Genomic DNA, 26,634 nt, shown 5'->3' with positions numbered 1-26,634 from the left:
ATTTTTATTAGCCAAGCTGTCTGCATTAAAATGATATATTTTTTGTATTATTAAGAATATCCAAGGGAGTCTCTGCGGCGGCAGGAGAAAGATGATAATTTTTCATTTAGCTTAAGAGCAGATGGTTACAGAAACATTCTATGTAAATAAATTAAGGAGAAGCCACCCTCGCTAATAGATAAGTAAACAGGTTTGGAAACAGCCGGCTCAGAACCAGGCTTTTCTGTTCTCTTCCTTTCCCGCAAGAGCTTCGTTCTGCTCTTCGGCTTACAGCCCCATATGGATAGGGTGTTAATTAAACCAATTTGCTCTTGGCCCAAAGTCATCTAAAAAAACTTAAGTCCTGCTAAAGCAAGACTCTCACTCACGGGCAGCTTTTGTGAGTGCTAGAAAATACTTACCTAGCTTAAGCGTCTGGGCTGTAATCAATGTTATTGATAGGCATTTCCAAATGTCTTTTGTCACGGTAGCGAGGCAGTGAGCGATCTAGGTATTACTAACGTTGTATTTTATAGCTGCATTCTGCGGTCTCTGATGAGTGCTGTAGTCACAATGCCATGCTGCCCTCGAGAATTTCGACTCAACAAAACAAGTAAATTAGAAGTGGAGAAATGTGAGGTAATTAGGGGAGGAAAGTCAGATTCTGTAGCACAAGGGCTACAAATACCTCAGCTGCAGTAGCTGGAGAAGAAAGTAGTGCTTCTCTCCCTACCGTCCAAAAGTGAGTAAGAAATGTCGGAAAGAGGAGATTGTGAAAAGCCTAGTCCTCAATGGGTTCACAAAATGAAAAGCTGCAAGAGCCTTGAGGACAGAGAAAGTTATGCTTGATCTTCTCTGAGTGGTTCCCTCCTGCCCACCTGAGTCAGAACAGGAAGGTGGGCTCGTGCCCTCTTCTGTCCTTGCAACCAGACCAATGCAGAAACATCACCTGCGTGATTTGCTTCTTCCCAAGGTCTCCGGTCACACAGCCAGGATTCAAGATGCTTGCAAGAGAGTTTGGTGTCTGAGGCAGTAGCAGAATGTGATTTGTACCCCGTATCAGGGGGAGATCACATGCAGATGAAGTGGTGGTTTTCTTGGAGCTGAAGGAGAGCCACTCCTCTTCCTAGCCTGGAAGAGATACTTCCCTGGGATGACTTGAGCAGTTTCTAGATTCCAGCCTAGATTTTCGGTTGGGTGTGGATGTACGAAAAGGCGTGATACAAAGCAGTTAGCTTATTACTATTACTGATAGCAGTGCTTGGGTATCATACAGCAAAAACTGATGACCAATGACCAAAACGATAGACATGTAACAATTTTTAACAGTGCCAAAAAAAGACTATACACCTAAGAACTGACAACAAGAATGTCTGGTATAAGCTGAGAGTTCATTAGGGGGTTGAGGGAAGAGAAGGGTTAGAGTATGTTAGTTAATGAAAGAAGTGACTGTACCCTATCAATATATTGAAAACCAAATGCAATCCTAGGTTGTGTAAGGCAAGCTGTCCCTTTAGGGAGAAGGTAGTATACATGGCTTTGTCAATTCTCTGCACACTACCAAACTTCCATATGCAAAAAAACCCCTGCCATGAGACTGGCATATTGGTAGAGAGAAAGGCTTCCAGGATGGTGGCAGCAATGGAGAATCCATTGTATACATGAGGACTAGAAGTGTGTGGCTTGTTTAATCTAACAAAACAGGCTGCGAGGAGATATGAATGCTCTCTGTAAATACATCAGAGGAGTAAACACCAGGGAGGGAGAAGAGCTATTTAAACTAAGAGACACCATTGGCACAAGAGGAAATGGGTATAAATGGCTCATGAATAAATTTAGGCTGTGAATTAAGTTTCTAAGCAAAAGACCAGTAAAATTTTAGATATCCAAGTAAGAGTACTAGGGCAAATAACCTGTTTCTAAGATGGGATTGGTTACTTAGATGAGAATTAAACAATGTGCTTAGCTGTGGTAACGGGTGGCACCTCCACTACCTTACCTGACAGTGGAGGACTGAATACGATTATCCCGTGGTTTTATTATATTCATATATGGGGGAAGATCAGCCTGGAAAAAGCAGTCTCCATATTTGGTATCTCCAGAGTGAGACACATCATGTGTGTAGTCTGTGTGCTTCACAATAATTTCTGCTACTTAATTCTTCGTAATTAAAAAGATGTAAGTAAATGGCCAGCCTCTCAAAATTATGAACTTAAAGTAAAACTTGTATTTACCTAATCAACTATGATAGGGTCCTGATTTATGAGAGTGAACAGGCTGTTTTCTCAAGGCCTAGGACTGCTTAAAAGCTTGGAAATGCTCAGATGCAGGTGTTAACAGCTCTAACGTCAAGACTAGAATTGTCATGTGTGCACAGTGAAAATTTCCCAGTCAACCTTAACTGCTGCTGATGTTTCACCACCCAAAGCCAGTGACAAGCCTGTTCTCAAGCAACATATATCTTCACCGCATCAGTGACTCTGGAAATTGAGAAGTGATCTGTGTGTGGTCTACCTTTCTCTTGTTTGATAGACTGATTTTTTTTTCTCTCTTACTGTAGCATTTAAACCAAAGTCTGTGTGTCTCAAAGCAGCAAACTACTTTAAAAGTAGTTTGCAGTGAAGAAAATTCTGTCGTTCACTAGAAGTAACCACACCATGAACTCCACTGACCAGGATAAAATATGTAAGGTTTTGATATATGCCATACACCTCAGTGGACAACAGAAGTATGGATTGAGGTGATGTTTTTGCCAAAAAAAAGATCTTTGTTTATGCCAACAAAAGATCTTTGTCTACACAAAAAACATTCACATACTACAGACTTAAGGTTTTAACAGCCGCAGACAGGTAATGCCTTACATTTCTTCTCTAAACCTCCTTGTTAACAAGTCCTTATCCAAGTGTTGTAGGCTAGGAATGAAAGTAGAAGATTGTAAGAAAGTAAAGAGGGGTAAAATTTCGAAGTCTTTCAAAACTTCCTATTTCTTTGCCTTTCTAGCATGTAGGGCAGTTGGGGGTTAAGTGACTGAGCTGTGAATTTGCAGCCTTTTGCTGGCTGGATTTGCAAAACTGAAGGATTTTTGCTTTGATTAACAGGATAATTAGAGCTGTATTGTAAGCATAAGCTTCACTGAGCTTTGCAAGTACTCATTTCTTACCTTGACCTCAGAGACTCACCACGATCCGTAATGCTGTGCAGAGCAGACCCAGGGTGTCTATTTAAAGACCTCCTGTGCACTTAGCCAGCGCCTCTTTCCTGCCCTGTGTTGAGCTCCCCTTTGGCAACGGTGCAATTTCATAGCTCCTGGGTGGTTTTTTTTTTTTGTTCCAGGTTGCTGTCAGTCAGCTTAAAAAATTGTCACTGAGGTCATTAATGCAGTGAAGTCGTGTGAGCCGTGAGGGCCAGGGTCAGGAAGCCGTGAGCCTCCATGGCACCAGGGGACAGAGGAGAGGAGACGGGCAGCATTACAATGGGGCTGCTTGGATGCTGCTCCCCCGATGCTAGTCCCATACCTTTGTCCTCCTGTTCCCTCTACCCCTCCTTTCACAGTGGAAATAAGTCCCACCAAGCGAGTCTAACTTGCAATAAAGTCTTCATAGTTAAGCTGCTGACTCCAGAGAAAAACTGAAATCCTCATCAATCATTTTGCCTACACGATATCTCTCGGTAGGCAAATTTTCTGCTGGCAGCATCCGCTGTCACTTTTGAATCTTTTTGCAAAGTGCCCATTTGGTAGCTCCAACCTATACACTAAACTTGAGAGAATTTGGAGTCTTGCATCAGGCACCTGTGCCGTTCTGAGTTTCTGAACTGCATGAATTACTTCGTAAGTGACAAACTCATCAGCCGGGATCTTTGAGCAGGAAAGGTGGGGGGCAGGAGGTATTGGACTTTGCTAGCTAAGCAGGCTCAGATGTGGATTTGGGGATCTCCCAGACAATTAAGTAGGTGGCACAACACAGCTTGTTTTGCCTAAATCAACATTAAATTAATCAGCATTAAATCAATGCTGATTCTGCTTTGTAATTAAACATGAACTTAAGATGCTGAACCTGAAAGTTTGCAACCCATGTTGAGATGATAAAGTAGTGAACACCTTCTGAAGTTTGTTAGTATATGTGACATTTCATCCGGCTGGTCGCTGCCGTCCTGACCGCTCAGAGGGAACTGAGCATCTTGAAAACTAATGGTGTTTTCTGAGATCAGGTTCAGTCTTTCTAGCCAAATTTTAGTACTTCCAGACCTAACCACTGCTTTTCCATTTCCCCGTGTTTATGGATGGAAAGTTTGATGTTCCAGAATCTATCATCTCAAAGGAAGTTACTTCCCAGACGAGCTTCATTTTCCATGGAGACCCTCGATAAGTTGTGGAGTAGAGGAGGCAGGTGAAGGTAGAAGCGAGTGGACTACAGCACTGCTGGTGTCTGTGCAGCGGTTTGGTTGCTTTCCTGGCAATCAAGACCAGCTGAACTGAATACCTAGAAGTGCTCTTCCATACATGCCAGCTCTGTCTCGGTGCAACTGGCTCCTGGGAAGCTCTGGTATGCAGAATCCAACCGTCATCAGGGCTTACCATAAGGATAAATTTGCAAGCAGACTGTTTTTGGCTCTTGCTGTAGCAGTCTCTGAAAAGAGCCCTTCTTTCTGTCTTTCCTCCACCTCCCTTCCAGAGACGTGACCAATGTTTTCCACAAATGGAGAAGTTTACAGTTCCCCACACATCACAGTCCATGCCAGAAATTTTGTTTTAGTTGCCACAGCAACAACTTAACGAATGTTTAAAGCCCCTGCCGCTGGCCGTGCCTGTGCCCTGTTTGTTCTTCCTGTGCGTTTCCCCAGCACTGCACGAGGCTGCAGAGGCAGTGACTGAGAGCTCTAATAACCCCAGTAATGGATCCAATTATGGCCGTTAGTGCTTCTGTTGAGAATACATGAATAAGTAAATCCATGCATAAGGATGAAAGAGTTTGTTTTTAAAGCTGCCTGAGCAGTCTCTGGGAGCGGTGGCCACATTGCTCTTGCCAAGCCCCGGTGGAGGATGGCAACTGAGGACCCAGCAGCCACTCACATCTCCTCTGGACCACGCAGGCTCCCTGTGAGATGCTACCTGGTTGCTAGCTGGTGGCCGTTGACTTACAGGCACAGCCTCACACCACAAGCATTTGTTTGTGCTTGTTGCAGTTGCACTTCAGGTGCCTCTGTGGGGCAGCTGGGTGCTGGGGTTTCTGCTGACAGAGCCTCTCTGTTGATGGCAGACACACACACAAGAAATAGCACTCCACTGTCATTGGAAAGTGTCACCACATTCGCATGGTTATGGAGGTTGTGGCTGGGAATGGACTGGGTGGGACAGAAAAAACACTAGCAAACTTTTGCAGGAAACGTTCCACACTTTGAGTGCTGTTCCATCAGTGCAGGATGATCCTTGCATCCTCTTAGCACTGCCAGAAAATCTGTTACTTCCTCTAGCTATCACTGGGTCTTCTTTCACCATCTACAGATAGCACAGAGGCATCCATCCTCACCCGGCTCTCACCCATGGTGACACACATTTGTGCTCTTCTATCATCCAGCAGTTGATGAGACGGGGAAAGATACCCTCTTTTTTGTTCCCAACGGTTTCCTTCCTTGTCTGCCTTTCCCTAGCTGATATATGGAGTGCTAGGAGAATAAATGTATTTTGGACAGCTTATGGCAGATTTTGAGGAGGGGGTCCTGAATGTCAGCTGTCCCAGTGCTGACTCCTCGGATGTTGGAAGGGAGCTGGAGGAGCAGGCACCTGAGCAGGAGAGGTCAGCTGCAGAAGACCTTTCAGCAAGCAGTGCCCTGTTCCTTCCCCTGTTCCCTGCATATCCGTGGCGGCAGCAGGAGACAGTCACACTCCATGATTCAGGCAGTGAGCTCATTGCACCCAAAGTCGTTTGTAGGCACAAACTCATAATGTGCATAACCAGCCAGGGATCCTTACGCTTGTTCTAGACACTCTTCCCCTTCCCGTGTCATTTTCCGTTTGTCCCAGAGCCCCACGGTTGTGCAGCTGCACTACCTGGGCTTATTTTTCTGGTGCTCTCAGAGTGTCCCTGCGTGGATTGGGACAGACCAGCTGCCCAAGACCACGGTGGTAATTCCCCAAAATCAGACTTTGCGCTTTATGGAGCAGGGGTTGGTGAATCTCTTGAGAAAATTTTATCGTATAAGATACCTAGTGGCCCTCATGAGCCTGTGAGTGTGAGGCCGGTGGTCTCCCCTTAGCATTCAGAAGGCAAAAAAGAGCTGGAAAGGGAAGTGGCATTAGCTTTTTCTGAATTGAAACAACTATTTTCTGATGAGTTGTTGGAGGGCTGCTTTACAAATCAGCCTGTGAGGAGTAGGCTGGGAAAGGCTGACGATACGTCTGTTATTGGATGTAGATGTCCCCTTGAAACCTGAGATTCATTTCTACACTGCACACTGGGTCTATATAGCCTTTCTTTCTGAAGTGAGGTCTCGTTTTCCTGCCCCATGGGGGTTTGCAGTATTAGCCTGCTCCTATTAGCTGCTGCAAATCTGAAATACTAGGGCAGGAATTACGGTTTGGAAGAGGTCCCTGAAAGCAGTTTCTGAAGAGTGAGCCCATTTTACATATAGATCTGCCCACACGATCCAGATCCCAAGAAAAGTTCAAAGTACTCTGCAAAATAAGATGTCCTTTGTCATCCCCCAGACATCAGGGGAGGCTGAGAAGTGAGTTAAAGGAGGGCTCACCTCCTCCTGCTCAGCTGATACCTCCTGGAAAAAGGAGCGATTCTTTTCCCCCTCACCTGGCCTCACCTAGCTGTGTCACAGGAGAGTTCATTTCTGTTACGCATCATTAATCTGAGTTTCTAATAGCAGTAAAAGACTCTGAACTTGGTCGACAGAGAAGTTAACAACCAGTTTGCCGGAGTCCTAACGGTTGATCACTTAGCCTTGGTTATTAACTGCAGGCAAGGACCAGTTTCTGGGAGATAATTGGGGTCATAAACAATAGCTGTGTAATGGAGACTGTGCCCTAGGAGAGGGACTAAACATATTCAGCTGCAAGAAACTTACTGCCTTTGGATGGCATCCAGGTGCTGCCATCAGCCAGCTAGAGTTCAGGCAGCCAAGTTGTTGCTGTAGGGGAGGAGAGGCCTTTAGTGCTCAGCAGACAGCATCTGTCTGTGCTCAGGATGGTCCCTACCTAGCTGGAGAGACGCTTGAATGCGGCCACAGGAGGCTTGATGAAACTTCTTAAGCAGATCTCTGGAAGGTGCAGATCGGAAGCCATGTGTCTTCTAGTCCATTTCAGTAACAGGACTCGGCGTTTAGGAGAGGTAAGTTCTGCAGCCCAGGCTAGGCTTGGTGCTGTCAGCTGGATTTTCCAAGTTGAAGGTGTCTGAGGGTTGAAGTGGCCCCCTTAGGTTGTTCTGGCTGAATGGTGAACAGGACTGCAAATGTCCTGCTGCCGGAGCTTTTCCTTGAGCAGATGTGTGCTTGTGCACAGCAGGCGTGAAATTTGTGTGAGGGGTCTCCTAGGCCATTTGGGCTCTGCTGTAGTGTTATTGGAGAACTAAGATTTAGATTTCTCTGCCTGGATTTCCTTAATACAGAGTTGGTTTGCTGCTAGGAAAAAAAAGTCCAGAAAAGCACCATTAAGAGCTAGGAGGGTATTTAAATGGAAAAATATTTTTGTTTGCACTTTCTAAAATAAAACTTAGTTTCTGACTGCTGAGCCCATTAAGAATCCCTGCTGGGGACACGATGTACACAGGGGTTCTCCAGGCCATGACAAGATGTTTTCTTTCAGTGGAGGGCCTGTTGGGACTAGAAGATAACTTGATGGGATTTCTGATGTGGCATCAGTCTCTGATTAGATTCATGTCACTCCAGTCGTTCCCTGTATGCATCTGATTGGAAACAAAGGGAGGGAAATAAAGGTGCAAATGAGTTTCTGTAATGATTGCACTAGTAAAGCTAGAATGTAGCATGTTGGGATCTGGAATTTCTGAAGGTTTTATCCTGTCGAGAATAAAGGTAGCATGTGCATGCATGTGGACCACAAGCTGAGCTGGGCACCCTGATGTGAAAGCTGGGAAAGTACCTGACACACAGATCCCACAGCCTTGTACCGTGTTACTTGAAAGCATCCTTGGATACTCCCTGATTTTTACAGGAATCAATCGTTCTGCCTTGTTGCTTCCCATGTATACAGGACTGCAGAAGAAAATTTAAGGGGAATCTGTGGAGGAGGGTAATGTTGCCCTTCATTTCCCGATAGCAAAAGCATGGCAGCATTGCCAGGCTGGGCTACATTACAGAGTCAAGACAGTAAATATTGTCTTAGCGTGGAGACCTGAAAGGCTGCTGTGGGTGTGCAGCTGATTTTTCTTCCACTGAGCCCTTTGCTCTGACTGCAAAGTCTGGCTTTGCTTGGCTTTGATTCAAAACAGGTAGGTACCAGAGAAGGGCAGTGATCCCGGAGGGGGCTCAGGTTCTCCAGGCTTTCAGCCTTTCCCCAGCACATCGCTGTCCCAGCCAGGCATACGGGAGGATTTTCAGCAGGTGGTAAAGTGAATGAGAGCAGAAGTATTAGCAATATTTCTGACACCGGTCTCGCATGAAATCCCTGCTGGGAACTGGTTTCACCAGGCTGAAGGGACGTCTTTGAGTTAAGGAAGGTCCTGCTGAAACTGGTGGGAGGTTGTTTGACATCCCCCCTCCCTCTCCACAGAGATGCACTGCAGGCTAGAAACTCCTCAGGAGAGCTAGAAAGAGAGCTCTCTGCCTGCACGCGCTACGATTCTGGTACTTTATTACGGTCAACTGGTCTTCTTCAGGCAGTGGCAGGGGATACCCCGAGCTAGAGTCAAGACTGACTCAGGAGAAAGCCAAGAGGTGACAGGGGCTGCTCCCTTTCAGATAAAGCAGAGCCTGTTTATAGCTGCTTGGCAGTGGGGGAAGCAAGCTTGGATAGACCTAAGAGGATGGAGGCTGAGAGCGTAGGGCTGGGCTGGTGGCTGCGCTGAGGAGGTGAGCAGAAGTCTCTCTTATTCCAGGTACTCCTCCAACTATATGAAGTGCTAATCTCAAAGGGAGGCCTGGATACCCCAGCCAAACCAGACCCTGGCTCCATGGCAGTTTTGCCACAGCATGAAAAAAGAAATCTGATTTACCTGCAGGACCAGGCAGAGCCCTTCAGGAAGCCGAGTGTGCGTGGGATCCCTGCTGTGCCGTATTGAAATCTGCCCTGGAAAGAGCAAGAACATGAATATGGAAGGAAGCAAAGGGAACTGTCACACTTGCGGCTTCATGTTCCTAAGCAGCAGCTCTTTGTCTGTGCAGCACAGAGGAGGAGGTTTGATGTCTCCTTGGGCAGTGTTAGTGCTACCTCTAATTTATGCATTCAGGGCTGAGATTTCCAGGTGGCAGGCTCACCAGGAACACAACGGGTAGGACCGGCTGGCTCGCTTTGAAGCGACAGAGGTGAGGGGACACGCAAGAGGTTTGGGCATGGAGCTGGGGTGTGATTTTTACACAGGAATAGATCTAATCATCTCAAGGCACAGATGGGTCCTGTCCTTCCCTGCTCAGCCTGGCTGTGGGGGAGGGATGCTCTGCCTGTTCATCTGTTTGCTCCCAGAGGCAGCGTACCTGCCCACTCATGACTGCAGCGCTCTCCCCTTGACAGCTGAGACGAGGAAACAAGTTTTTGAGGCTATGCCATCGAACACCTACCACCAGCAGAATAACAAAGGCCTTATCCTGCCCATTGCTGAAGTGTGAGCAGGCAAACATATTTGTGCCTCCCAGGTAAATCCCCAGCTCAGCTGCTTCTGTAGCACACAGCTTTTAGCTTAACTGCCTTGTTATCCTTTGGGTGGACAGAAAGACTCCTGGATAGCCTCCTGGATGAATGGGTCATTTCTCTGAGTTGAAAAATCTTGCCTCAGACCTTAGGTCAGTTAAAATTTGTGGCTTTGCTTTTTGAGCTGCCATCCATTTTTTTTTCTTTAGTTCTTCCATGTGCCTTGTGGGAGGGGGAGAGGAGCACAAAATCAGAATAAATGGGGAATTTCTGGGTTTCTCACTGGTGCTAGCCATCCTGCTGGAAAGCATCAGCATCCATTGCTCAGCTGCTCCAGGAGTGGGAAGAGGAAATGCCTGAACTTGGGTCCTCCCCTATTAGCAAGGCAGGATATGTTCCCAACTTTCCTGGGAGTTTTTTTGGACAAATTCTTGGATATCTCAGCTGTAAAATGCTTGAGTGCCAATCATGTGTTTCCATAAGGTAGAGATATTAAGTCTTTAATAATAAGGTGGCATAGTACACAAAATATTCATGATGAACGAGCAGAGCAGACTTTTGATGTCTGATCTTGGCAACTTGGGAGCACCTTCCTGCTGGTTAGACATGACTTTCACTCTCATGCCCCTTCCCAAACTGCTGCTGGGACCAAACTTCAGGCACTTTTGATAAATTGTGAGTTAGCAATATTGTCGTGGGAAGGACTTCTAGCCTCACTGGACAGAGGAGGCTTAGCTGAGTCTGCCTTTGTTTAAAATCCACCGGGTAGCACTAGAGCATGGAAGAAAAGTCATTTCTTACATAATCTTGGATTATGTTATTTACTCTCCGTTGTTTGTAAGGGCCTCATAGAACTGTGAAAATGACCTTTATTTCTCTATGGATTTTGTCCTTTTTCATTTTACAATATTGATTTTTTTTCCTCCTGTGTCTTTATCAGAGCTGAATTAACAAGCCTGTTTAACAAGAGCCTCTGATTCATTTGGGGTCTTTTTGTGCCGGGTACTCTCACAAGCAGCTGAAAGCAGCTCAGTGAAGAATGTGCAACCACCATTACAGAATTGACAGAGTAGGTGATGTGCCCTGACAAGAGCTGAGCTAGCGTGGGTCAAAGAGCAGGCTTAAAAAGATGGTCTCTTTAGCCTAGGCACAAATGCTAGGAAGGGCTGTTTGTAAGGAATAAAATTTTATGTCTGAAAGCTCTCTTCCTCAGACCATTAAAGCTTGAGGCCACTGAAAATTATTGAGTCCACTGGATTATTATCCACCCACAGATCCCCAAGTGAGATCAAGAGCCCGTATTCACAGCAAGAGGTGATTCCTGTCCTCGTGATCCAAAATCTCAGTGTCGTGGTGATGAGACCCCAATAGGAAGAGGAGCTGTTGGCGCAGCTCTATATGCTCTTTCTTGCCAGGCTCTTGATTCAAGACCGTATAGGTGGAGCAGAGAGTGGAAATAGAAAGCAGACAGGGACATAGAGTTCCAACAAACTAAGTCTGATGGCCACTTTTGATGCTTTTAACACAAGTGAGAGGGAAGGTATAGCCCAGCTGATAGCTGTCCCTTGCTGTCCGTACTTGCCATAATGCACCATTGTGGTTTCTCACGCAGGATCTGGAGGTTGGCGAGGGTGGGGAGAAAGCAGCCACCATGCACAGTTCTCTGGGGCAGGCCAAAATCTCATGCCTTTTGGGATCATCCATCCACTCTGTCAGTGGCCTTGAGACATCCCATAGTTTTTTTAGCAACCTGTCTGGCCAGTAGCAGAAGCCTGACCTTCTACATTGAGAAAAAGAGATGTTGGGATGGAGATAGAAATGGTATGTCCAGATTTCTTTCTTCCCGAGTAGGCAATGCCACTTGTAGCTTTGCTCTAGGACCCTCCTGTGGGCATCTTTCTTACAACCTATACACTGTGGTGGAAGATGACATTTGCTTCAAATGAGACAAGGGTTTCCTTAGGCCAGCTGTTGTACAAGGCTATAAAAAGGGCAAGTCCTCATCTTTAAGTGCTTATGATCTATATCAGAGGATGGCAACCTTTCGAGGAGTTTGTCCCAGTGTGCACTTTTTTCTCTCTGAGATGAGAGGTTAAGTATGCCAGTGGGAGCTGGGAGATCATCTCTAAGAAGCACCATGAGGCCAATCAGTTATTGCTTATTAGTCTCTGCTCTGCAAAGGGTGGACTCCTGCCTTCCCTAGCTTGCTGGGCTCAGCAGAGCTGGGAGCTGGGACTCATTCCTGTGTGCCAGCCCACCCTGCCGCAGGCCGTGCGGGATCCCCAGCGTGCTGTCTGGGCAGTCACACCACCCGTGGCTGAAACAGGCCGGTGGGATGGAGGGGAAGCAGAGGAGATGTAGCTATTGCCCAACCAGTCAGCAGTAATGCTGAGAACAGAGCTGGGTCTTCAGGCTCCTACCTGATCCATGTCCTTTCTAGTATGGCTCTGGGCCATCCTGGTCTTCAGCATCATTAGAGACCATGTCTATGCCACAGAGTAGCTGGAGTCTTGTAAAACTAGAGGGGAAATAAGGAATTAAGAATCAAAAGGGTCTGGGGGGAGGGGGGGGAGTGCAGGGGGACTCTGGCTGTTCCTTACAGGCTGTTACAGCTATATGAGAGAGGGAGAGATTTCTGGATCAGGAAAACAGTCGTCTTCTGCAGGAGGGCAAAGCAAAGGAACTGCTAATTTTTTTTTCAAGAATAAGAAACCCATCTCAGGGCAGATCTTGGCTTTGGTATTGAAAGCACTTGGGAAGTGAGAGGACAAGTTTATATTCCTCCTCCAATTAATCTCTCTTACAAAGTGAAACAGTTCAACGAAAAGAGTGGAAATGTCGCTCGGCTGCTGCTTGGGCCATTAGCGGGTGTGTGAGGCTGGGCAGTGTCCTTGGGCTGACTCAAGGCTGGTTCAAACGGGTGATTAGCTGCTCTGAGGCTGATCTCCCTGAATTCTCTTTTCCATGGAAGTTTCAACAGTACCACTGTGTCTTTAGAAACAATTTCTGGTTTGGTGACAGGATGCTTCCCAGCAAAGAGAGTCAGAAAACTCCCAACCAACTCTAAGCCTCACACTGTCAGAGTCAGAGCCTCTGCTGCTTCTCCCCGAAGGCTCAGCGGAGGAAAACAAGCCAGTCCGTATCACTGTTCGTTTACCCTCCTGAACCCTGTCTCTCAGTGCTTCAAGGTAGATGCTTCAGCAGTTAATACTGCTCCTGGGGCATGTGCAAAGAACAATTAAAGCTCATTGTGCCAGTGAAGAGCCCTGGGGTGAGCCGGGCTGTGGAGACAGCTGCCCCCGTTTTGCTGTGTGCAGCAGCTTCCCGAACAATCCTGTTTCAGAGAGAGGCGAGTATGTCTTGCTGATTGCAGAATTAAAGTTTAAAATTCAAGGGCTAAACTGAACGTGGCATTTCTAGGCTTTTTGCTGGTGGCAACTGTCTCGGTTGGTAGCGTTCAGCGCCTGGGCAGAGCAGGGTTGGGGAGAGCACAGCTGCTGAGCCTGCAAAGCCATTTCCAACCAGCTGCAGCTTGGGACTGATGGCAGGACTGAAGCACAAGTGTTTAAAGAACAAACGCTTTGTAGTGGTCCCTTTAACGCCTTGCCTGTGACACTGCATCTTTGATCCTAAAATGACAGAAAGGACATGAATGGCAGTTCCTTCGTCTCAGGCATAAATGCTTGCTACAGCTGTGCCCTGCAAGGGTCAGCTAAGCCTTCTCTGGCTGCAGGCAGGAGGCTTGGAAGAAGGTGGTGTTGGCCATTCCCTGGAGAAGGGTCCTGCTAGGTGCTGTACAGTGAGATTTCATTCGTGCCCAGCAGTCAGAGTGCTCTCTGCCTGCTTTAGCTGCTCCTCTTCAGTGCTAGAAGGGGAGCGTATCGCCCAAATGGAAAGTCTTGGCTACAGGGTAAACTTGTGTAGCTCCACAATAGCAGGCTGGTGTGCGTGGGGAGGGGGCAAGCTTTTCTCTTGCCTTTGTGACTTGTCTGGAAACTGGAAACCTCCCCAGAGATAAATTGGAAGTTGTCATTGGTGTCTCTACTGAGAATGTCAACAGGAATCTGTCAGTGCCAGTCGTGATGATACAAACACAATTTCCTCGTTTAAAGTACCGCACCAACTGTACCTAATTAACCTTCATGACAGCACAGCAATACAAGGAAATAGGGATCATTAACTTCAGCTTCGCTTTGCAGAAGGGAAGGGAGCAGTGCCAGCCCCATGCGTTTCAAATTGAGGTAGGCTCAGAAAAATCACAAGGTTAAAAATAACAATAACCCATTTGGGGTTCTCAGAGCCTTAAGAGTGCACTTGAATCAAACTTTCAGGTTTTTCTCCAAGAAATATCAGGACTGGAAACTTCTCTCACATACATGCTTTTTTTCTGACTCAACAACCAAGGCTTTTAGAAAATCGCACATTCTCAATCACAGTGGTGCAGAGGCAATAAAGGTCAGAGCGATTTGCTCAGTGTTGCTTAAAAATCAGCTGGGCAAAGCTGGGACTAGACTGTGTGAGTAGCTGACCCTCCACCCTTTGCTTGTTCCTCCAGACCAAACATTTTTCTGTGTAGGAGAACCTGCCTAAATCTACCAGTGGTCACTTAATAGCCGCCAGAGGTGTAATTCAGGCTTGAACTAGTGACCTCATCCCTTCCCTTCGCATCTGCTGAGGGACAGACCGATGGCATTGACAGGTTACGTTTTGGTCTCTGAGCCAGCCCAGCTCCTTCGCCTGGGGCCCAGCAGGGATGGAAGTGTCCTGAAGATGCAAAACCATACACGCAGCTCCCTGGCACAGCTTTCCTGGCTTGGGGCTGTTTTTATAAGTTAGTAGGAAAGAGCAACTTGTACGAGTCCTTTTTAAAGTAAGGAGTTCTCCTTGCCTGTCGTATCACCTGCCGGCAAGGGCTAAGGGGAAGAACAACGCCTGTGCCATTTGTAGTGGGCAGCAGCGCAGGCTATCGTTTTGTCTCACCAAATAAATGCAATGCAAAGCCCTGAGGAGAGTCGCCGTAGCAGCTTTGAACGATGTATCTGTTACTACTGACAAACCGATCTGACTTCTGCCCTTAGTCATAGATGTCACCAGGACCAGAGGAGAAAACCCGGCTTTGTCTGGAGCCCCAGCAGGCAGGACCCCTGCTCTGGAGAGAAGCCAGAGGGGACTGCGGAGGGCTGTGGCCGAGGAGGAGAGCCTGTTGTGGGGGGTGCCGACCCCAGCCCAGAGAGCCAGTGTCCATACAGAAGCACATTTTATTCATCTCTTCTTCTCCTCCTTCTTCTGTTCTAAGCTGACATGGGGTGAAGCTGAAGGGACCCTTGAAAAGGCCAGGTCATTGATGGAAAGGAAAAAGGGCTTGGCAGATGGTGAAGAGCTTTCATGAGCAGCACGGGCTGCAGCAGGCTCCAGGGAACAGAATTGTTCCCTTGCTCGGGCTGTGTGTCTGTCTCTCTGATTATTTTGTGTATTTCATCTCTGCTGTCTGTCTCGCCCTTAATCTGGGCTCCTCTGTGCCAACAAAATGCTTAGCTCGCTCCATTGTCTGAGAGACTAATTTGCACTGTAAATCTGATGCTTATCTTACATGACAGCTTACTGTGGGGTTTATTGCAGTCCTGAAGACAAACTAACCAGGGATGCCTAGGAAGCTTTCAACACATCGTCTGGGGTATAGAACGAATACAACCTGTTTCAGCTTGCTGCCAGGTTAGGACGTGGCCCCTTGTGATTGGGGTCACAAGGGATTTCTCTTTCTCTTTTCAGATCTATTCAAACCTGAGTTTGTTTGGGATTTTTTTATGGTACAGCTTCTGTTCTGTGTTGTAGCTGTTGGGATGCTTCTGGAACAGCCTCCCACCCTCCTAGGGCCATGTTCTCCATCCCTCCACCCTGCTACCTGTGGAATTTTAAGGACCACAAGAGTGGCTGCAGACCAGGTGCAGGCAGCATGCAAGCACTGGTGCTCCAGTGTGCTGCAGCTTTATTGTCTCTGCCTAGCTTAATCAGAAAGAACCTTTGTCCTTGTCTTTCTTCGTTAGTATTTCCTGACACTTTCTCCAATATGTTTTAGCTCTTTGCTGGCAGAGTAGCATCCCCCCTCAATCTCATCTGCAGTTGCCTCCTTCCCTCTGGTCCCTGGGCTATCCACCTGCAGGCATCCGCATATTATCTAAGAGATTTTCACACCAGTGTTCAGATAACTGGGCAGCTCTAGCAGCTCCAGGTCAATCGAAATGTGGGCAGAGGCCTAAATTTTCCTACAGAGAGGTTCCAGGTATCCTCAGATGCAAGTTTACCTGAGGAGAGCCAGGAAGATTATTTCTGCATTGATAACAGCTCTTGGTTCTGCAGCTGAGCATGCCAGTGGGCGTTTAATGCCCAGAGCTTCTGCATTGCAGTCCTCTGATGGGACACAAAGGATCCTGCTTCCCTGGACAGGGGAGTGGGAACAGAGGACCTGCCATCCTCTGAGGATTGTGTTCATTTGGAGGATGAACTGATTTTTGCTGAGTAGAGTCCAGGTTTTAAGTCTCATGGATTCCTGGATCCCTCTGTTCTTCCCGCCCTCAGTCTGAAGGCAAAACACACGAATGGCTGTACGGGATAAGCCGTGGGCAGCAGCTGCGGGGGCTGGCAACTGAACTGGAAATGGACCCAAGGGGTCTCGGTAGCGTTGAGGGGAAAAAAAACCCCAAAACCTAGAGAAATTGTTGAGGAATAGGCAAGCAGTACATTGTATACTGGGTAGAACTGTAGCTGCTTAGGCTACACCGGAAACTGTACTGGCCCCTCTCAAACTCCATTTTGTTGCCCAGATTATCAGACGGGTGTGTAACCTAAGGCTTATCCTAAGCCATCCGAGCTGGTGAAGAGCAGGCTCCTCACAGGCACTGTCCTCAGACCTGCCCAAGGGAGAGCTCTGTACAGCCTGGGTCAAACTCGGGGAAGAACCTATAACTCCAAGAAGACTCCAAAATCTGCAGAATATTAGAAGAATCTAGGATGAAAATTCCTAGGAAAGAATCACCACACCACCTAATTCAGTCTAGGTTAGGCTACTGTACACAGCCTCCTCTGAAGAAGCCCCTTTCTCTTCCCTGGGTACAAATGGAGCCAGAGGAATCAAATCACCTTACTTAAACTCCTACGTTAATTGCCTAAAAGTTAGCAATTTGAATCTGAAGACATCTTAATTTGTTTCCTAAGAGGCCTGCAAAATCCCCTTTTCCCAGACATGGTGCAATCTGAGAGTCCCCGGTGTGAGTAGCTGGCTTCCCATCCGCCCCAATGCTTGGAGTACAGGCAGCAGCTCTGATCCGTTTGGCAAGGTCAGGTTGTCCCTTCAGCCGTGTGCATCCAGCACCCCAGGGCAGCTGGAGCTTCCAAGGATAAAATCTGTGCCCCCCTGCTGAGTGTTTTCTGTCAGACTTCTGGTTGGTTTGTTTAAAAAAAAGAAAAGAAAAAAAGCTTGTTTTAGAGCAACACTTGGAGACCCTGCTGTGTTGCGTAACACACGGACAACGGGAAGGTGGTCTCTGCTCCAAAGGATTCACAGGATAGCTTGGCAGAAGTACACTGAATAGCAGATGTGGTAAAGACACGGCGTGAGACAAGTTAGTAGCAGTAAGAGGAAGGCGTTTGCTTAGACTGACTAGGTCTGACATTCCCATCAACCAGGGCATGAGGTGAGCGAAGGCCCCACAACTTGATGAGCGGTTGGGCCGGCCTCCCGGCGCTCCCAAGGTCCTTGATTGCTGGCAAAGGAAATCCGCTGCCTGCATCAGCACTGGCTCTGATCTGCCTGGAAATGAGAGTGGGTGGAGATATCAAAGAGGGGTTTCCAGGTAGTTTTTTTGTTGCCTGGAATATCATTACAATCGAGGAAAGCAGCTGCTGCCTGGCTGGATAAACAAAGGGACTTTCTTTTTGGGGAGCGGGGAGCTTTAGAGAAAGGGAGCGGAGGGAGCTGAGAGTGTGGGAGTGCGGTGGAAGGGCTGGGCTCTCAAAAGACAAAGTGCATTCAGCCAGCAGCTCTCAGCCACCTGCCCTTAGCTGGATTAAGCTTGTCCACCTGCTCAGGTGAGCGGTGAGTCCGTTTGTGCAGCCCAGTCTGAGCAGGCAGCCAAACTGGGATGCCGCAGCCAGGGTGTCTCCCTCTTTGGTCCCAGGGAGAGATGCCAGGTGCCCGTGCCAGGGGAACGCGTGCACGCAGGGCTGTGCGGTGCAGACTGGCTCCTTCCTTGGGGTGCTGGTGGAGCCTCTGCAGCGCTCTGCTCTGAGGCAGTGGCTGGTGCTGACACAGCCACTGTCCTGGGCTCTCTGCAGAGGCATGACTGCCCCGTGGTTTTATGCAGGCTTTCAGAAAGTCATTTCTATCCCTGTCGTTTCCCTGCCTCTCAGGAAATAGGGTGCACATTTAGCAGGGGGCTGAAGCCCTCCTGCTGCGTCAGCGCTGCGCAACCTCTTTTCTGAGTATGTAATGGGTTAGAAGGGCTGCTGCTGCTCCAGGGATCCTGTATTCCCAGCTGGCACTTGCTTTTTTTCCTGCCAGGATTGCTTTGTTGTATTTTTGCAATTATTAGTAACTCATCTCGTATACAGAACTGGCAGTGAATCAGAAGTCAGAGTATCCAAAATATCTCGCCCCACGAAAAGAGCAGCTCCTCCTTTGCTGCCTGCATGCAGCATTGTCAGCTGATGCAAAGGGAGAGGATTGTGTGGAGGCTGGCAGGAGAGCTGTCAGGTTTGAATCCCGTGAGTAGCAGTTCAGAGTCAACCCTTTCCCAAGAAGTGGCGAGCTGTGAATGTTACGTCTGCAGTGTTGTGGGCAGGTGTGATGGCAGCTTGGGTGGGTATATCATGCTGGCCTTCATCCAGTTGGCACAGGTAAACCAGCAGTGACATAGTGTAGCAACTTAAGCACTGTCTTAACACTATTAAATACGTAGCTGAGATCTCCAGAGGGCTTGTACAACCTGAGGTGACATCCGTGTCACTGTATCTTTCCTGCAGTTTGCTATCTGTGCTAGCTCAATTACAGTTCTCGCAGATAGGTCTGTGCTGTGCCTCAGTCCCGCATCTGACATTAGCGCAGACCTGCCTCCGAACAGATGCTTCTGAGGACCTGCGGGCCATGCAAACGTCAGCTGTTGCTGCCTGCAGTTCGTGCCTCCTATGCTGGCATAAGTCTTTGTGATTTACTGGCGTTAGCCAACACGCAGGGGAAGGGAATTACATCTCTTGTCAGTGGGATTTGCTTTGCCTTGCAGCACTGAGGCTTGTGAGTTTGGGGCTGTAACTGAGCCACCTTCTTCCCTTCTCTGTCACGTGGGCAATTCTGCTCCCATTCCCTACCCTCCCAAAGTCCTCTCCTGCCGTGCTGTAGGCCTGGGATCGCCCTGGTTCCTCCTTCAGGCACCGAGAGGTCTGGGGCTGCAAGGCACTGTGCATACGGGAGCGTGTGCTGTGGTGGACAACCCTCCTGGGCTCGAAGAGGCGCCCAGGGAGAAGGTCTTTGGCATGGACACGTCTGACTTTTGCTTTCTCTCTCTCCCTGCAGATGCCAGCAAGGACCATCCACAGCAGCAGGCAGGGGTGATCTGGAGAGTGACGGGCGGCCTGTTCAGTATCACCCGGGGAGCCGTGGGGGCCACGTTGGGAGGAGTTGCCTGGGTGGGCAGCAAGAGCCTGGAGCTCACCAAAACAGCTGTGACCAGCGTCCCCGCTGCTGGCGTTGGACTGGTGAAGGGCAGCGTCTCGGCAGTGACCGGCAGTGTTGGAGCCGTGGGCAGTGCGGTCGCCAGCAAAGTCCCTTTCACTGCAAAGAAGAAGGACAAGGCTGACTAATCCCCATCGCAGCTCCCTTCCAAAAGATCGACCTGCCCATACTGTCCCCCTACACAGCACCTCTTTGAGTTGGAACCAGCCGCTTCAGGGAGGGTCAAGCACCCGAGCAGACTCCAGCTGCAGCCTGCTCAGCGCCGCCTGCCTGGCTCAGAGCTCACAGAGCCGCTGTCAATGCCTTTCACTCCCATCACCTACGGGGAACCATCTCTGCTCCGAGGGCTCCGTTGTCTCTGTCTTGCAGTTTTCTTCCTCCCTTCTTGCACTTGTAAGCACAGAGGGGTGGGGGATGGCATCAGGCTCCATCTGCCTGGAGGTTGGGGGAGTAACAGGGGAGGGGGAGGAACCATGCCTGGCTCGAAGTGTGGGTTGTGTAGTCGAATTCAACTTCAGCTGGGAAGACAGCCTCTGAAACACCCCTTCCCTTGGCTCTGGGAGGTGTGTTTGGGGGGTCTGCCTTGGGGAGAACTGTAGAAGAAGGTCCCATTGACACAAAGGAGAGATACTGTGAAGAGGGGGAAGCCTCCCTCCTGCCCTGCACTTCTTACCTTTTCTTTGCAGGGCCTATCCCACAGGCTGCTCCCAATCACTTACTCCCTGACTGAATTGCACCCTTCAGAGAAGGGACCCTCAAGCTCAGCAGAGCAGCTCCAGGGATGATGCCACACAAGAGTATCGTGTCCCGGGTCAGCAACTTCTGCACAGATTTTCTTGGTGAGAGGCAGGAGGATAAAAGCTGCTGTATGTTCCCATTTGGGGATGGAGCTGATAGTGGCATCTGCCGGGCCTCTTGATATGGCAGCACGGGTGGTGATGCTCCACAGAGGGACAAACCAGGCCCTTGGGTTTGACCCTTGAAGTCCTGGCAGTATCCCCATCTGCAATGGGCATTTCGATTCTAGGCCACGCACTCACTCCACAGACGTCATTAGTAACCATGAGCAAGCATGTTCCCAAATGCCACCCAAGTTCTGCTGCAGGGAGGGAGGGGAGGCCGAGAGCATTGCTCTCCCTGTGACCCAGCACCCCGGCTGTGAGCAGGCTGTGCTGCGTTGGAGAACGCTTTCCCTGAGGGGCTGAGCATGCTGCAGCTCAGCCAGCCTGTGCGGGGCACCAGCAGCTCCTCCTCCACGCGCTGCTCCCGGGGCTCCAGCCCGGCTCCTCTAAATGACCGTGTTGCACCAAATAGCCCACCCACACTCGTAGTGCCGCAGAAACCCAGACACCTGCATTCATCTGGGAGTCACAGCCATCCTCAGCCTGGCCCGTGATGCTCAAGGGGCCATGTGGCATCACGCACGCGCACACACGTGCACACACACACACACACAAACTCACTCCAAGGTCCCCAGGCTCCACCATTAATTCTGCCGCTCCTGGCTTTGGCAGGTGATTAGCCTAGGTCGTTAGGTGTTGGATGCATAGGCAAGTGAAGCAGTGCTTGTGCTGTATTTTATAAATATGCATCTGTGTTAGCGTGTGTGTATGTATCAGTCCACAGGCATGTCTTCAGCCAGGTAAATAAAACTGTGCCACTGCCGCGGAGGAGTTTACATAGTCATCTTCGGCACTACCAGCGTATAGTTTTTATATAGGGTCTTGGTCAAAATAAAAATCATGTTTTAGAGGATGTTTTCCCCTCTGTTGCCCAAGAGCGTAGCTTATTGAAACCAAAGGAATGTGAAAAATCCCCTTTCTCCCGTCTATGCGGTTTGTTTATTTTCTGCCCTATCTTTTGGACACTGAAGCCAGCTTCCTTAATCTTAATTTCCCATTGGAGGTCATTGCGCTTCCTGGCTGATCTCTTGTGCTTAGGACTCAGACATCAGGGAATATTTAAGTACACCGCCCCCACTACCCACCCCCCCCACCACCATTTTTGCTGAATGTTCTTGGGCTTGTGAAGCAGTTTTATTCTGACCTTTATTAAATCCACATTTTGGGCCTGACTTAAGTCGCTGTGTTCGTGTGCAAGTCATGCTGGTGTTAGTTACTCTCCAGACCCTTCGCTCGGTAGTCCCTGCTGTTTGCAGTGGCAAGAAGTTGCTGATCTCCACAGTATGTTACTCCTGATAGCATGAGAGTGGTTTAACCTACGTCTTTGTTTCTGAAGAGGAAACGGCATTTGGTATGTGTGTGCATTTCCTCGCTTTGTCTCTTTTGTTCTGGTGAAGGCCAAGTTGACCCAGACGTGTTGGTTTTGTCTCTGAAGGCAGTGCCTTCACAGAAAGATCAGGCCTTGATGTGTGCCTGCACTTTGCTGGGATGCTCGTGGCAGTTGGCAAGGCCAGGAGAAGTCTTGTCTGTTCTTCCTTTGTCTCAAATGCCCTGCAAAGCAGGAGGGCAGGTTGCACTGCGTGGATCTCTGCTCACTGCTCTCCCTGAGCGCATCTCATTCCTTATTCCAGATCACAGGCTGCTCCTGAAGCCAGCTCTAACCCCAAAGCTAAAAGCCGCTTGTGCGTAACTAGCTGTGCTGTCACCAACCCTCTTAGAAAGATAGTTTCTTACCAGTTGGGACAGAAGACAGTCTTCTGCCTAACTGCCTCTCCCAGGCCTTGGGCAGGTGATGGGAAGCTCATCATGCTTTTGGCTAACCAGTATCCCACCAGGCTTTTGCTGGGGAAGGCAATAAATCCTTCCCAAGCCGTTGTCCGCAGGCATGTAAAATAGGATGAAGGTGCGTTAATGAAGGCCATAGGGATCCTTAGGGTCTCCCACCTTTTTATTTCTGCTTTTCTGTGCGTCCTTGCAGTAAATGGAGTAAAAGTCTCCATTTGTCTGGAACTGCCATTTCCTTGCGGGATGGCCTGGAGAATGGGAGAAGAGGTATGAGGAGAACTCACAACCTAAATCGCTGTTCTTAGAGTCCAGCCAACAGAGAACTCGTGGACCATTAATAGCAAAAGAGACCAAATTAACAGGCAGCAGTAGAAGATTAAATCTACTCCCAAAGCAGGGTCTCACACCACTTAACAGGCGTTCAGGAATACGTAACTATGCAGGACTCAAAGGCCTCTGGAGCGTATGTCTCTGTTGGCATGCCAGATCTGCTCGGTTCATCCGGGTGACCCAGCCCCAGGCTGCTTCTCTGGGCACTCAGTACCAGAGCAGAAGGAAAACAGCGTCGGTGTTCCTGGTCTAAGAGCACAGGTGCCTCCTGACAGCTTTGGTTGTGGGATGGTAGAACCTGGATCAGATGGGGAAGCTGTTGGCTCCTGACAGATGCCCCATCCTTCCTCCTCCCCCACTACAGAGACTCCAGCCAGCTCAGAGTCCACCTGCACTGCTGGCGCAGCCCGTCTCCCATCGCCCCTTTGTGGTAAAAGGGACAAAAAATACATTGTGCATTAAATCCCAGTGCTACTAGAAGGGGAGGGTTGGTACAAAATAGTGGGGGGCAGCACCAAGGTGGAGGGAAGGATTGAAGGGAGTTAGTACAAAGAAGATCACCAGTTTTCAGGTGACAGAAGATGAGGAGGGACTGGTGCCAGGAGGCAGTGAGGAGTCGGGGAGCAAGAAATGGGAGCATGGAGGGGATTTGTTTCTCAGGACAAGCTTTGAATCAGAGGATGAACACGCTTCCCCCTTGGCCTAGGGAAGAGCGTGGAAGGGGAAGCGGACAAATGTGGGTTTTGGTGTGTGGTGGTGGTCCACGTCTGGCTGCTGCCCAGCTTCTATAGTATTGATGATTGCTAGAGGTTTCCATGTAGCTAGATCAATGTGCCCAATGGATGGGCCAAGTGCCAGATCAGCTCCCTCCTTACCACCACCCCCCCCTTCCAAGATCTCCCCCAAGTTTTTTTCATGGTCTCCCCATGGAGGAGGTGGGATGTGGCCCTACACGCAGCCCTGTGTCCCACCATGGCTGGACATTCCCTGTGCCCACGGAACATGTCCCAGCCGAGAGGAGACCCTCTCCTCCCTTTTCCCTTGGCTCATCCTATTGTCCTTCACTTTCCTTTTTTATCCCTCCCTTAGCTTTTCATCTTGCCCCTGGATAGAGCTCTCTAAAGCTCCCACCGAGACCTTCGTCAAACATCCACGCTCATATTGGCTGGGAGGGCAGAGAGGGTGACTCTGCCCCCCACAGCTCCCCTGGCTGGGAGAGACACGCATGTCTTCCACCCCTCTCCATCCCCTTGGTTTGTGTGTGGAAAATCTTAACCCACTTCTTTTCCTCTGGGTTCCCTGGTTGGCTCTTGTCCCTGTGGGTGGGTCATTTCTGTGTTTCCATTGCAAAGTCATCCTTGTAAAAACAACGAGTGGGAACGTGGAAATGGCTAGAGAGAGCCACAGAGCTGCTGGGACAGATGCCAGGGCCTGACTCTGCTTCTCTAGGAGCCAAGGAGCCCTTTGGCAACCCAAAACCGTCACTGCGGCCATGCGGTCCTGTGCATGGTGCTGGGCTCCGGAGAACACTTTTGTTCTTTTATCATTTCATTGTCTGTAATTGGTTTCCTACTGAATTTGTTTGCTTGGTTTGTTTTGCAGTGTGTTTCTGGGAATATTCTGCATCTCTGTATTTTAATTACAGTAAAATTTGAGGATAAAAACCTTGGTTACGCTGGCTTTTGTTTCCAGTGGGGGGGAAATGAGTAGAGGAAGCGCAGTTGAAGGAAGACGTTAGAGATTTCTTGGGAAATCAGCTCTCTCCCCTAAGGGCTCTACATGAGGCACCAAGCAGGGCTGACTCTCTGTCCCTGCTTAAACTAGGACATGCCTTTCAACCACGATTTGAAAGCCATTTTCCTGCAGGCACGTTTCCTGATGATCAGAATGGTAAGAGTAGTTTGGATAAGACTTCTAAACTCAATTTCTTGTGTTGATTTAAAGACCAGTGAGCACGAGGACTTTCAGGCAGGGGACAGCGAGATCCCATAAGTGGGATCTCAGCAGCCGAAGACGGGAAGTTTTGCCTCTGCAGCAGCTGTTCCTTCGTGCAGGTTTGCATAGCCGCTTTTCCCAGCTGAGGAAGTGAGGGAAAGCCTGGGTCCCCCCAGCAGTGGTTTGACATCTCTCCCCCCAAGCTGTGGGGGAGCCCTGCGGAGCAGCCAGACCTTCTGCATTTGCTGGCTGGCAGGCAGCACGGCTGCTGGGGAGGGCGCTGCCGGCCACCCTGGCTACCTCACCTGCTCCACGGGCACTCACCCAGGGCAGAGCCGCCCAACGCTCCCAGGGACACACAGCCCTCGTGCAGGGAGGATTGCAGCCCCACGGCCGGGCTGTGCGGTATCTGGCCCCAGACAGGGTCTCCCTTTTACTGGGTTGAGGCCAGGAGCCAACAGCTCAGCATTTGTTAAGTGCAGACAAAAGGATTAATTTAGTAACTAGTAACGGGGCAATCAAGCCATTTATTTGCTTGATGTTTTGCACCAACTGCTCAGGAAGAGCTGATGAGGCTGGTTGTGGCCACCTCTGCCGCCTGCCCCACTGCTCTGGCCTCACCGGCAGCCACAGCCGAGCAGCGTGGCTTGGGAGGCACGGAGCCCGTGGCAGGAGCAGGTTTGGCGGTGCAGGGGACAGGGTGAAGACACTTGTTGCTCCTGCCCCTGAGTGAAGGTGCCTGGGTCGGGGGTTCTCCCAGGAGCTGCCTCCATGGCAGCTGTGGGGAGGCAGATGGACAAAGTGCCCGTCCCACAGCACGTGGATGCTGTCACTCCATTTCTCCTCACAATGCTGGAGCCGGCCATGTCGCCTTGCAGACAGGGGAGCTGAATTACAGGTGCTCCAGCTGCGAGCCCTGAGGAGAGGCCATGGGATACATCGCCGCGCTCACCTTTTCTGCAGCCCAGCTGGAGCAGGTTTGCCATGTTAAGCCAGTTTGCAAAACACCACTAACAAGCTGCTCCTCCAGAGGTCTTGAAGTGGGGGAAAGGATGCTGGAAAATCACTTATAGTTACAGCTCTCCCCTGCCTCACCCAGGTGGTGGGTGTGCAGGCAGCATGTCCCAGCTCTTGGTGTGTGACGACAGCACCCAGTCTCACCCTCTCCCAAGTAAGAGCTTGAGCTGGAAGCTGGTGGGCAGCAGACCTCAGAAGAGACCTTTGGAGAGGAGACCTGCCCAGGTAGGTGGGCTGTGGGTGGCTCAAGCATGCCTGTGCCAGCAGCGGGTCCAGTGCTGGGAGTGGGTGGATGTGACCAGCTGTGGTCACATCTCTCTGTAGGTCCCTGTTCTGCATGGCTCCAGGAGCAACAGAGCTGGGAAATTGCTGGGGTGTTGCTGTCCCCTGAGGACTGGCCCCAGTGGCTTCCCATCTGCAGCTGCCTGTGGCCTGTGGGATGTGCCTTGAGGGCTGGGATGTTTGGAGGACTCTCTCAGCTGGGTTGGAGGAGCCGGTCGGCTGTTCCAGCAGGCAGAGATCAAACAGAGCGGTAACATCTTGTGTCAGGCTCTTTGCTGCGGTGCTGTATGGCTCCCACCCCGTGTGCTCGGCTTCCCCATCCAGCTGCCCCGCGTGCCTGCAAGGTGCAGCTTGCAAGGAGCAACTCGTGCATTGCCAGGACCATCTTCTTTTTTGCACGTTTTCATTCTGGCAGTTTTATGACCTGAACTCGAGCATTTTTCCCTGGCCCTCTGGGGCAGGGCACACCAGCAGTGGCATTGATAGCATCAGACGTGGCAGGGGGCAACAAGGAGCAGCCTGATGGGGCTGGTTTCACCATGCTGGTGCCATGAGCGCTCTGCGGCCAGGCACTTCGGCAAGTCCCGTTACCCCCACGCAGGCCAACAAGCTCTCAGGTCTGTAAATAACCACAGGTTCTCGCTTCTGGCTTAACCACTTGCATTGTGACACGCTCTAGATGCAAACATGCACATGCCAAAGGAGGTGACTGCAGTTCCCTGCCGCCCTGGGGGGCTGTGGTGCGGCTCCCCCCCAGCCTTGCCCCCACCCGCTCCCCGGAGCTGGGCAGAGTGGGAGACACTGCTCTTCGCCCTGTTGCTGCAGCCATCCCAGTTTAGTCACTGAGGTGTCAGTTGAAGTTCACCTCCAGG

The 26,634-nt window shown here is 49.8% G+C and overlaps 1 protein-coding gene across 2 annotated transcripts in view; it reads left to right on the top strand.

The window, feature by feature from the left end:
- The window catches only part of LOC129207431 (transmembrane protein 263-like), a 207,765-nt gene extending 183,587 nt beyond the window's left edge, over positions 1 to 24,178 (top strand). For both annotated transcript variants that reach the window (XM_054828349.1, XM_054828348.1), the window contains 2 exons: positions 19,353 to 22,811; positions 23,436 to 24,178. In XM_054828349.1, coding sequence (XP_054684324.1) covers positions 19,353 to 19,639 — 287 coding nt within the window. In that variant the 3' untranslated portion in view covers positions 19,640 to 22,811; positions 23,436 to 24,178. The remainder of the gene's footprint in view (positions 1 to 19,352; positions 22,812 to 23,435) is intronic.
- Positions 24,179 to 26,634: the final 2,456 nt, after the last annotated feature.

Source organism: Grus americana, chromosome 5 (assembly GCF_028858705.1).
Source record: "Grus americana isolate bGruAme1 chromosome 5, bGruAme1.mat, whole genome shotgun sequence".
NCBI lineage: Eukaryota > Metazoa > Chordata > Aves > Gruiformes > Gruidae > Grus > Grus americana.
This window is presented reverse-complemented; position numbering and strand designations above follow the sequence as displayed.